The sequence below is a fragment of the Capra hircus genome, chromosome 5 (assembly GCF_001704415.2).
Source record: "Capra hircus breed San Clemente chromosome 5, ASM170441v1, whole genome shotgun sequence".
Classification (NCBI taxonomy): Eukaryota; Metazoa; Chordata; class Mammalia; order Artiodactyla; family Bovidae; genus Capra; species Capra hircus.
In genome coordinates this window covers 63,627,970-63,641,168 of record NC_030812.1, presented here as the reverse complement: position 1 = coordinate 63,641,168, position 13,199 = coordinate 63,627,970, and the positions used below count along the sequence as shown (strand labels likewise).

General features: G+C 39.8%; 1 protein-coding gene across 13 annotated transcripts in view; it reads right to left on the bottom strand.

Moving 5' to 3' along the window:
• ANO4 (anoctamin 4) overlaps positions 1-13,199 on the bottom strand; it is a 433,131-nt gene that overhangs the window by 42,566 nt on the left and 377,366 nt on the right. For all 13 annotated transcript variants that reach the window (XM_018048154.1, XM_018048157.1, XM_018048156.1 and 10 more), the window contains 5 exons: positions 11,904-11,940; positions 9,714-9,825; positions 8,744-8,801; positions 8,507-8,604; positions 6,361-6,503 (listed from right to left, as the gene is read on the bottom strand). In XM_018048154.1, coding sequence (XP_017903643.1) covers positions 6,361-6,503; positions 8,507-8,604; positions 8,744-8,801; positions 9,714-9,825; positions 11,904-11,940 — 448 coding nt within the window. The remainder of the gene's footprint in view (positions 1-6,360; positions 6,504-8,506; positions 8,605-8,743; positions 8,802-9,713; positions 9,826-11,903; positions 11,941-13,199) is intronic.

Genomic DNA, 13,199 nt, shown 5'->3' with positions numbered 1-13,199 from the left:
CAACTCAACAGTAAAATAGAATAATCCTAAACTGTTTGCACATAACAATACAGCTTCAAAGTATGTAAAGTAAAAATTGACCAAACTAGAACGAACTTAAGAAAAAATTCTCAAGTATGATTGTAGACTTTAACACTCTCTTCTTGGTAACTAGTAGAGGAAATAGACAAAGTTTAATAGGACATGAATCTAAGATTTGAACAACACAGTTAAACTTGCCAATTAATAGACATAGAAGATTATACTCAACAATTGCACAATACACTTTAAACACTCATCAAAACAGAAATATTCAGGGGCATAAAACAGATCTCAGCATATATTAAATGCCTAAAATACCACAGAGTATCCTTTGACCACAGCAGAATTAAAAATCAATGACAGAAGAAGAAAAAGGTTTGATACCAGTTAGAGGCAAAACAATAGAGGACTTGAGCTCACCTCCTCTCATAAAAACACCAAAATCACAACCAGCTGTTGAATAACCATCAACAAAAAAGACTACACCCCATGAGAAAACATATTCTGTATCCAAAGACAAGAAGCTACATCAAGACGGTAGGAGGGACACTTTTGTGGTATAATCAAATCCCATACCTGCTGGAAAGAGAAAATAATTGTATCACAGAGGTTCTCCCATAGGAGTAACAGTTCTGAGCTCCACATCAGACTCCCCAGTCTGGGCATCTGGCACGGGGAGGAAAAACCCTCAGCAGAATATTTGGCTTTGAATGCCAGTGGATCTTGATCATAGGCACGTCACAGGACTGAGGCAAACCACACTCTTAGAAGGTACATACAAGATCTCGTATGCACTGGGCAGGGAAAAAGCAGTGACTTCATAGGAACCTGGCCCAGACCTACATTCTGGCCTTGGAGTGTCTCCTGGGGTGAAAGATCTCCAACGGATGGCTGTGGCTCACTGTGGGGACAAGGACAATGGTGGCAGAAGTACTGGGGAGTAGTCACTGATGTGAGCTCTGCTGGAGGCTGCCTTTTCTCTCATCAAGACCTGGCCCCATTCAACAGCAGCTAGGTTCCAGTGTTGAGATGCCTTAGGGACTCCCTAGTGGCTCAGAGCGTAAAAAGTTTGCCTGCAATGTGGGAGACCTGAGGTCGATCCCTGGGTTGGGCAGACCCCCTGGAGAAGAAAATAGCAACCCACAAGTACTCTTGCCTGGAAAATCCCATGGGCAGAGGAAGAGCCTAGTGGGCTACAGTCCATAGGGTCGCAAATAATTGGACAGGACTGAGCAACTTTACCTTCACTTTCAAACACCAAAAGGGTGGGAATGTAGCTTTCGCCAACTGCCTAAAGCCAACTTGAGCAAATCAATATATTGTGCAATATATTGTGTCAACAAACTGAAAAATTTAAAAGCTATGTGATCATCTTAATAAAATGTTTTACAAAACTCAACACCTATTTATGGTAAAAACTCTCCAGAAAGTGGACTTAGAGGGAATATACCTCAACATAATAAAGGCCATATATAACGAACCCACTACTAACATCATACTCAATGGAGAAAAGCTGAAAACATTTCCTGTAGGATCAGGAGCAAGACAAAAACGTCCCCTCTCACCACTTTTATTCAGCATAGTTCTGGACAGAACATCCTAGCCAACAGCAATCAGAAGAAAAAGGAATCCAATTTGGAAAAGAAGTAAAACTGTCACTATTTGCAGATGAAATGATACTGTACACAAAAAACCCTAAAGATGCTATCAGAAAACTACTAGAGTTTATCAGTGAATTTGGTTAAGATTGCAGGAAGCAAAATAGTATATTCTGTTGCATTTTTGTATACTAACAACAAAAGATCAGAAAGTGAAGGAAATAATCCCATTTACCATCACATCAAAGCAAATAAAATATCCAGGAATAAGCCTAAAGAGGCAAAAGACTCTGAAAACTCTTAAGATGCTGATGAAAGAAATGAAGATGACACAAACAGATGGAAAGATACTGTGTACTTGGGTTGGAAGAATTAATATTATCAAAATGACTATACTACCCAAGGCAATCCACAGATTCAATGCAATTTCCATTACCAATGGCATTTTCCACAGAACTAGAATGAAAAAAAATCTCAAAAATTAGTATGGAAACACAGAAGACCCCAGATAGCCAAAGCTATCCCGAGAAAGAAAAATGAATCTGGAGGAATCAAGTTCCCCAACTTCAGATTATACTACAAAGTTACAGTCATGTTACTGGCACAAAAACAGAATTACAGATCAATGGAACAGGACAGAAAACCCAGAAATAAACCCATGCATCTATGGTAAATTAATCTATGACAAAGCAGGCAAGACTATACAATGGAGAAAAGACTTCAATAAGTGGTGCTGGGAAAACTGGACAGCTACATATAAAAGAATAAAGACCTAAATATAAGACCAGATACTATAAAACTCTTAGAGGAAAACATAGGACACTTTTTGACGTAAATCACAGAAATATATTTTTGAATTTACCTCCTAGAATAATGAAAATAAATGGGACCTAATTAAAAGCTTTTGCAGAGCACACGAAACCATCAATAAAATGAAAAGACAACCTACAACATGGGAGAAAATATTTGCAAATGAAGTCATCAACAAGGGATTGGTTTCCAAAATATACAAACAGCTCATGCAGCGTATTATGGAAAAAACAACCAAATCAAAAATGGTCAGAAGATCTAAATAGATATTTCTCCAAAGGAGACATACAGATGACCAACAGGCACATGAAAAGACACTCAACATTGCTATTTATTAGGGAAACGCAAATCAAAACTACAATGAAGTATCACCTCACACCAGTCAGAATGGTCATCATCAAAAGGTCTATAATAACAAATGCCAGAGAGGGTGTGGAGAATAGGGAACCTTCCTACATGCTTTGCGAGAATGTAAAGTGGTACAGCCACCATGGAGAACAGTATGGAGGTTCCTTAGAAAGCTAAAAGTAGAGCTACCATATGATTTATCAATCCAACTCCAGGGAATAGAGCCATAGAAAACCATAATTCCGAAAGATACATGACCCCAATGTTCATCAAAGCAGTATATACTATAGCCAAGATGTGGAAGCAACATAAATGTCTGTTGACAGAGAACTGGATAAAAAAGATGTGGTACACATATACAATGGAATATTACTCAGACATTAAAAAGAATGAAATAATGCCGTTTACAGCAACATGAATGGGCCTAGAGAATATTGTTAGCAAAGTAAGTCAGACAGACAAATGCTATATGATATCACTTACAAGTGGAATCTAAAAACATGATACAGATGAACTTATTTCCAAAACAAACTTATGGTTACCAAACGGGAAAGCTGGGGAGAAGAGATAAATTAAGAGTTTGTTATTCACATATTCATAGTACTATGTATAAAATAATCAAAGACCTACTGCATAACACAGGGAACTTTACTCAATAGTCTGTAATAATCTATAAGGGAAAAGAATTTGAAAAAGAATGGATATGTATCTATATCTATATATACATATAGAACTGAGGGGCTTCCCTGGTGGCTCAGTGGTAAAGAATCTGCCTGCCAATGCAGGAAACACACGTTTGATCTCTGGGTCTGGAAGATCCCCTGGAGAGGGAAATGGCAACCCACTCCAGTATTCTTGCCTGGGAAATCCCATGGACAGAGGAGCCTGGGGAGCTACAGTTCATGGGGTGGCAAAACAGATACCACTTAGCAACTAAACAACAACAGTGTGTAATTGAACCTCTGTGCTGTACACCTGAAACTAACAAAGCACTGTAAATCAGCTATAATATAAAAATTAAATTTAAAAAGTAAGTATAGATAATATGTAAATAAATGGGTATTGCTGTCTTCCAACAGAATGATTTTCAAAGCCAGGCAGTGGACTGGCTTTGGGTCCAATGCCAGTAGTATGTTAACTCCTCACCTACATAGGTTGGTTACATCTATGCATAACTTTGTGAATATTCACCGATACATACACTTTTGATTTATATGCCTTTCTCACTTTATATTCTACTTCAATGAAAACATTTTTTAAAAATATAACAAAGCAGGAAGGTCATTAAGAAAATAACCAAAAATAATAACAGAAGCAAGCGATTAGTATTCACTAGTCTTGTGATACTTCAGAGATTTGCTTCTTGCTGCAAAGCTACTGTAGTATTTGGAGCACTACCAGTTCTAACCCCTCAACAGTTTCTTTTCAAGCACTCTATACACCAACATTACTGTTCATTTCCTTCTTTATGGGAGAAGAATCCATTAAGAGACCTCCAAGTGGTTAGTTCTCTTACTGAATTCATTTTATTAAGTTTTATTATTAATGCCCAAATTGACTTCTTCTCCAAGTTATACCATTATGCCATTCTGTAATTGAAACTCTAAAAACACCGGTAGATACATAGGACATAAGCGATCTGAGAAACATTAAGCATCACTTCTACCACTCCTTTAATTTTCCTGTTTGCCCAGAAACAACTACTTCTTTCAGAATTAATGCATCTTGCCCATCCCTTACTCCCACCTCCACCCCAATGTCTCAGAGCTTAAACATAATTAGAAAAAAAAAAACCCCAAACAAGAAAATCTATCCACACTCATTGTATCTGCTAAGATATTTTGTTAAGTTTTTCTCCCTTGGAAGATACAAAGAAAAATAATAATAATGACATGGTTAACATATATCCAGTACATACTCTGAGCTAGGCATAGTTCTAAGCCCTTTCCATGCATTAATTTATTTAGTCCGCACAAAGATACACTGAAGTGGTTACTCTTTTTATCCCCATGATAGAGAAGTGGAAAGTGAGACAAAGACATTAAGCAATTGCCCAAGGTTTCAGAGTTAATAAGTGAGGGGCTGAGATGGCAACCCACTCCAGTGTTCTTGCCTGGAGAATCCCAGGGACGGGGGAGCCTGGTGCGCTGCCGTCTATGGGATCACACAGAGTTGGACACGACTAAAGCGACTTAGCAGCAGCAGCAGAAGACTCTTGAGAGTGTCATAGACTGAAAGGAGATCAAACCAGTCAGTCCTAAAGGAAATCAACCATGAACACTCAATGGAAGGACTGATGCTAAAACTCCAATACTTTGGCTACCTGATGCAAAGAGCTGACTCATTGGAAAAGAGCCTGATTCTGCGAAAGATCAAAGGCAAAAGAAGAGGACATTAGAGGATGAGATGGTTAGACAGCATCACTCAATGGACATGAATTTGAACAAACTCTGGGACATAGTGAAGGACAGGGAAGCCTTGCATGCTGCATTTCATGGCGTTGCAAAGAGTAGGACACGACTCAGTGACTGAACACCATCAATCTGTTTCTAAAGTCCATGCTCTCAGATAGATGGTAAAATAAACAGCTTGGGTTTGACTACAGAGAAATGAGATTCCTTCAATGGAAGTGTAGCATTAAGCTTATACATTCCCAGATTCCTGCCACCCTTTCCAAGAGAAATGACAGCACATTCTACCTACTAGCAACTCATCCTGCAGCATCTCTGCTACTTAATTGCACTTAACATTTCACATCTCTGACTTCCCGCCACGGAGCACTCTTTGAGAGCTACGACTGTACCTGATTCCTTCTGTATCTCTAGTGCCAAACATAAAGTCTGGACATAACATCGTTCAAAAGATGTCTGCTGGATACAAACTACTATATATAAAATAAACAACAAGGTCCTACTATATAGTACAGGGAACTATAGTAAACGTCTTGTAGGAAAAGAATATGAAAAAGAATATGTTTTTTTAATATATATATGCATAACTGAGTCCCTTTGTTTTACACCTGAAACTAACACAACACTGTAAATCAACTATACTTCAATTTTAAAAAAAAGATGTGTGCTGAACGAATCAATCAATCATACCATGAGTGATCACTCCTTTTTCTTTGGTTCTCCAGGTTTTCAGCTCTTTTCTTCTGGTGATTTATTGCAAGGGACAGGACACAATGCGTGAAGAATGTGAAGTGACTTGGCACTATTTCTATCAATAAAGTTTCTTAAAGCAAGATACCCTTCCTCTGCATTTAGCTCAAGAATCCCTCCACACTGTCAGCCTCGACAATAATGGTGTATGTCTAGTTAAATGCAGCTAGAGAGCTAGAATTCACATTTATAATTAATAGGATAAAACAGAAAACAAGGTCCTACTCTAGAGCACAGGGAACTATATGCAATATCCTATGGTCAACCATAACGGAAAAGAATATGAAAAAATATACATATGTATAACGGAGTTATACATATGTGTAACTACCCTGCTGTATAACAGAAATTAACACAACACTGTAAATCAACTAAAATTCAATAAACTTTTAAAAATAGAATAAAATAGACTATTTTCATACTCATTTCTAAGTATTCATCAAAGAGTCCGTAGGCATTCATCGGCTGAAGGTTGTAGTCCTTTTCCCATTGTGGGAAACTTATTTTCCTTTCAGGCCCATGTTCTTGTCGTACTTTTCTTCTAGTCCACCAATTCTGAATTAACCTGCACAACAAAATCAATTTATTAAATATATATATACACACACACACACACACACATATAACTGATCATGACTTAATAGAAAGTAGAGTTAAAATATAGAGCAATAGTTGAAAAAATTTAGGACAGGCTGCCTAGGAGCTAAAGCTCCTAGGATTAGGAAGGATCTTGGATTAGGAAGGAAGTAACAATGGAGGCTATACTTCAAGCACTTGTACTTGCAAGTGAACAGAATGATTGATGAACTTAATTTAATCATTCACAAAACTGTTTCCTCTTTAGTGTTGCCTCGGAGGGTTGGTTAGAGGACTGAGAATGTTGATAAACTGATCCTCCAGTGTAAAGGCAACACTCAGACCTCTGAGGAGAAGATTGGCCTTGCTGGCTTATTTAAGGAGCCATGAGCAGTCTTACCATGGGTGCTGACCTGCAAACTCTGATTTGAGGATTCTAGAAGGTCTGAAAACCCACAAAGGCTTCCTCCTCTCCTGGCACACAGAAGCCTGCAGGTCTACATCTGGACTTGTCTGCTTTTGGCTTGAACTCAATGGGGGCTCTGATTCCTAGTAAAATGCAGCTCACACTGGTGAGGTTAGTGCATTTAACCTTAGCAGTGTTCAGAAGTGCATCTTATGATATGGAATAGGGTTGAAGAAATGTGCGGGGAGAGTCAGGTCTATATGCTGGAGGAGGCAAGGAGAAAGTTGAGGGGTATCTGAGAGCAGCAATGCCCAAACAAAAATGTGAAATTAAATAAGAAAATGGGTATCAAAGACAATTCTGCCTAATTCACAATATTGTTCTATATCTATACTCACAGAAGATAAATATAGTTCCCTTGATATCTATGACATTTTGATAAGTTATGGATCATACTTTAAAGGAGAATACGCTTCTAATTTTTTTTTAATTTTATGCTTTATCTTTTTAAAAGTTTTATAGAAAACATGAAACACTTGGAAGAAGTTTTCTAAAGTAAATCTGAGAAGAGAAAATTACTGGCATTGGTTCTTACAGGGAGCTAAGAGATGACTTTCCAAAGTGAACAAGTTCCAGCTAATTGTTCTGGCTGAGTGGTCCTCCCTGAAACCTAGAATTCTCTATGGGGACACTGGGCTGATATGGAAACCTATAGGTATAGAATTAAAGCAGAAATAGAACTGCTGTTGATTTATGTCCCTTTAAAACTTAACTGACCATAACTGAGTAAACACAGCCAAATTCAAAGTTATCCTTACAAAACTGATGCAAATTTTTGCCCATTGCCATCAACATAAACTGTTATTAGTGATAATAAAAGTTTTAACTGGTTAAGATATGCTGACTTAGAAATAATCCAATTTCCTTTTTAAATCCTATTTTTAGGGGGGTATTCCTTTTCTTTTTGGGCTTCCCTGGTAGCTCAGACGGTAAAGCATCTGCCTGCAATGCGGGAGACCCAGGTTCATTTCCTGGGTCGGGAAGATCCCCTGGAGAAGGAAATGGCAATCCACTCCAGCACTCTTGCCTGGAAAATCCTGTGGACAGAGGAGCCTGATAGGCTACAGTCCATGGGGTCGCAAAGAGTCGGATACAACTGAGCGACTTCACTTTCTTTCACTTTATTCCTTTTCTACATAGTCTGAATTTAAAGTAGTTAAAAAATGACCATTTGTGATTTATTGCAGGGGCTGGGGAGTAGGCACAGAGATCCAGTTAATGTGTCATCATTTAAAGCAGCTTGGAAGTGGATATTCAATATTTAGGGGTCCACAGAGACTTCGTAAAGAACATTCACTTTTGTTCATGCAGTTTGTGCTAAATCTTCAAAAAGGGCCCATGTTTATTACTTTCATCATTTGTCTCTGAATATCTAAGCATGAAGACTAGCTCCAGGTACAATATGCATGGGCTTAACTGCTGAGTCTGCATTGCTTATCTTACTTGCCACACCTAGAAAAGCCAATAGCCAAGCCAATAGCCAAGAGACATGCTGCCTCTCAAGTATAGATATCTAAGGTACTTACGGGTAGCCAAGTTCCATGAAATTATTCCAGGTCTGCTTTAGCACCATTATAATACCCATTTGCATACAGAGATCAATAAGGCATCCACTAGGGTGGCACTGCGAGGTAAGCAAACACAGAAATTCAAGAATCAATGGACGGGAAGAAAGGCTGTCTGCTTTCTAATCTGCACAAAGTTGCCCTCAGGCTGTTTAATATAAGTCTGTAGGAAACCAGGAGTGATGGGAGAATACCGACCTCTTCTAGTCTCCACCTGTTTATCAGCCTCAAGTAGGCACCTGGGTGTCCTGTGAATCTTCAACACACACAGAAAAACAAACCATTAGCGTCCTGTAGCCTTCAATGAAGATTATATTCAGATTAGCACATCCTCCAGTGAAAATTATGGTGCAATAAGGAACAGGTCTGACGGAATTAGGAAAACTCCCCAGAAATGGCATAATGGCAACTTCTGGAATTCTCTGGGTGTATTTCTCTTCTGGCTGTTCTGCCTGGCTTCTGACCACAGAGGCCAGTTTTTGCTGCATGCTGTGACTTTTAACATTTTCTGCTTAATATCAAGTGCTTGTTGTGTAAGCAGCAGGTTGGGTACAGTTGATCTTTTGGAATATTAGTAATGTAAAGAAAACTATTTGATTAGAATTCCATGAAGTAGCTAGAAACTGCAGAGAGGCTGCCCATCCTGTTCACCAAAACCCAACACTTGGCTCTTCCCTGGTTCTCGTCTCCTCAGACATAATTTGTGGTGACGGAATTCTGGGACACGGCCACTCCAGATCCTCAGAACTGCTGGATTCAGAAGTAACCCAGGCTCCCTCGGCATCCTACGTTAGCCCCCCTCCCATGTGAATATCCTTCCCTCCTCTGTGTGGTCAGGGATGTAGGACATGCTCCCCGCCTTCCTCCACGATGTCATCTGCTCTTACAGGTATGAGATCCAGGGGCCTGATTCAGATACCAATGGAGCCTGCAAGATTTACACTCATCCTTCACATGTGCAAACTACTTTTTTCTACTCACCTTAGCAAGAAAAGGTACAAGGGGCTCTGACAGAGACCATCCCAGGAATGGGAAGGTAAAGGAAAGGAGACTGATCTTTTTATACTTTACGAGGTCACTCTAAAGGCTTCCTTCTCTGTCATCCCTAGTCAATGACCTTTGCGTGCTGTTCCTAACCCCAGGAGGTGCGGAGATACGGGGTTCTTACCTTCCGAGGAAGAACGCGATGTAAAACGTGGAGCTGTTCAGATTGACAAACTGAAAAAGAAACATTTTCAGGGTGAAGCTGTTCTCCCACTCGGACTCTGTGCGAGGCTGTTCTGTGGACACAAGGGGAGCAGAGGTTGAGAGAGGCTGCGTCTGACTCCCTCTCAGCTCCCTCTGTTACTCTCCAGACACACAGGGTGGGTGCACAGGCGGTCCAAGGAGGCTGCAGGAGTCCCAGCTGGCCGGTAGATGGTGAGCGATGGAATGGACCATCCGAGGGAGCCTCAAGCTCCCAGACCAGCCCCAACAAAGGTTTGGTGGGAAGTGGCACTTGTCCGAGGGGAGGGGATATCTGGTTTGTTCCTCTGTTCTAGGATGCCCCGAGAGCCTGGGTCAGACACAGCCAGGCTGAAGGCATCACATGCCCAGCCCTGGCTCCTTGCAGGAGCCTTTCTTTTGGCTCTTAGGACCCACCTCATAGGTGGAAATTGTGTGGGGTCAGGTCCCCTCCCAGCTCCGAATAACTCTCCGGTCTTGACTTCTATTTCTACTGTGATGTGAGGTGCTTCTGTACTAGAAGGAGTCAGATCCCCATCTCAGAATGAGCATCTGACCCCTTTACCTGTCACCCTCATCCAGCATCATTTTCAATCTCATGTGCAAATACCCAGATGACCTCACCTCTAGAGCTTTTACTGTATACTAGCATCTGCTTACAATTTCCTGACATCAGTCAGGCACCAATTCTCATCTCCTCATATTTCAGCTTCCATACAGCAAATGCTCTTTGGACACTGTGATACAGCCAAAAATATGGCTCAGTCCTCCAACCTGAAATCTCACATCAAATGCACTTATCCTTCACTAGGACTTCCATCCTCACCTCAAACAACATCAAAGAAAATGCATTTAATGCAACAGTACTTTCTGTTTCTACGTAGATTCCCTGAGCTTCTAGTTGCTCATTTATCACTTTACTCCATCAATTCCTTTCCCACAAATGATAACTCAAAATGCTTCCAAGGAGCATATCTGAGAAGGGAGGGGAGAGACACAGGGAATCTTATTTAAAACGGCTTAAGTGTCAATTTCAGAACAAGGCTATACTCCTGTGGAGGGAAGAAATGACAAAGGCTGCTTTAGGGCTTTAGCTTCATTTCATTTCTGCTACTGAATTCTTGGTTACACAGGAAGGTCTCCTAGGTCATCAGCCAACTGGTGGTTTCCCAGATGGACCAGACTGACCAGGGCTGGATCTCTATCAGCATCTTTTCCAGCCTGCATCAAGTTGCCCCTGGACAAAGACTATATCAATGGGCAGTTATCTCTTCTGTGGGCATGAACTTTTATCTTTGGGGGCAAAGAATAGTGGTGATGGAAGATTTCTGTGACTTTACAGGAGATATGCCAAGTGCCTAGCTCTGTATCTGGCACATAGAAGGGCTAAATAAACAGCATCTTTTATTATAATGATTATTATAAATAAAAACACTTCTGTGTTTTTCCCCTTTTGGAAAAGCTGCATATGGGCATGCATTAAAACAGGTTCTGTGTGGGAGCACATAATTTTCTCAGACTGCATAGAGTAAAATGACTAATATCTCATTAATGAAATTGGGACAGCTCCTCTGTCTTGAAAATGTAGTGAATACACAGCTTATAGCTGGTCACCAGACTGCTCTGGTGCTTTACAGGGTCTTAGGGGTAACTGTCCAGATATATTTCTACAAATGTCTGTCATAGTTAGCCTGCCTATATTCCTGGTAAAAGACTCCTAGTCTTCAAAGCAACTAACTTTGCTATGATTTTATATGCCATGAAGACTGGCTATGTTTTTAATTAAATAAAAATTGTAGACTGTAGCAAATGACTCCTTTCCTAAATGATTATAGGTACTTCATACACATGTATTTTTGTAATGTTATAGTTTTGGGGCATTAAGAGAAAACCTACTCTAAATTGTGTTAGCTCATGAAAGCTATTTGTGGGAGGTTTTAAAACTTTAGGTAGGAAAGATTCTCCCAGCTCTCAGACATAGTTAACATGTCCTGTTGAGGGCAAAGAACAAACCGTTGTACACAATTCAAAATAAAGGGAATGCTTTTTTTCAGCAGTGTTTCAGATATGACTCTTTGAGAAGGCATTTTTCAGACCACAATAATGTATCATGAAATTAAAGGGTTCTACTCACCTAAATTTGTCAGAAGAAGAGCAACCTTTTCATAGAGCTGTAAAATAAATTTCCTACATTTAACAAACTGTAGATGGTCTAAGATAGGTAATTATGAAGCAACTGGGTAATTAAGTCATGAATGAAAATAATTACTATCCCCCTGTTCAAACAATGAAAACACTGTCTACAATTATGTCTTTTCAGGGCAAGAACGAAATGTCCAAGGGCCCACTTTACTATTTCTGAAATCTCACTTTTTGATTGGGATGAATAAAATCTGTGACAACAAGCCAGCTGCCACTAATTACTAACTTGCTAAGTGATGCTGGGCAAGTCATAATATTCTTGGGATTCAGCATCCTCAGGGTAAAATCTCTAAGACTGCTTCTGAAAAGTCTGTAATCCCATTGTTTTTACCGGCTATTGTATTTTCTAGATTATAGCATTCATAAATAATAAAGTGATGAAACATTACTCCCACATTACTGCCAAACTAATGTACTCTGCTTTTCCATTCGTTAATTAGGTGCATCCCTAACTCACCCAACCATCTGGTAAATGAACGGCTTGACAGAGGGGAGTGTGCCCATGTGTTTGTGTATGGAAGTGGAGGGGTTAGAGGTAAGGGCAAACCCTCCCCTAAGAGGTTTCCTAGGAGGACATACATTGAAAGAAAAAGAGCAAGTTCTTCCTCTAAAATGAAATGCAATAAATGAAGAGGAAAAAGAAAACTAGTCAAATGGATTTGAAAAATATGGAAATGAATATCACATTTAAACTAAAGTAGTAAAATCACATTGGGTAAAATCCCCAGGCTGGAATTAGAGCTTTACCAGCCAGAAAGCTGTAGGTCTTAGGCATGTTACCTTACTTCTTAATATCATTTTCCTTACATGTGGTTAAGACTCACTCATTTTGAGGTCCTTACTAACTTTTGAATTCTCTTACCCCAGACTTTATTTTTTTGGGGCCCAAAATCACTGCAGATGATGACTGCAGCCATGAAATTAAAAGACGCTTACTCCTTGGAAGAAAAGTTATGACCAACCTAGATAGCATATTCAAAAGCAGAGACATTACTTTGCCAACAAAGGTCCATCTAGTCAAGGCTATGGTTTTTCCAGTGGTCATGTATGGATGTGAGAGTTGGACTGTGAAGAAGGCTGAGCACCAAAGAATTGATGCTTTTGAACTGTGGTGTTGGAGAAGACTCCTGAGAGTCCCTTGGACTGCAAGGAGATCCAACCAGTCCATTCTGAAGGAGATCAGCCCTGGGATTTCTTTGGAAGGAATGATGCTAAAGTTGAAACTCCA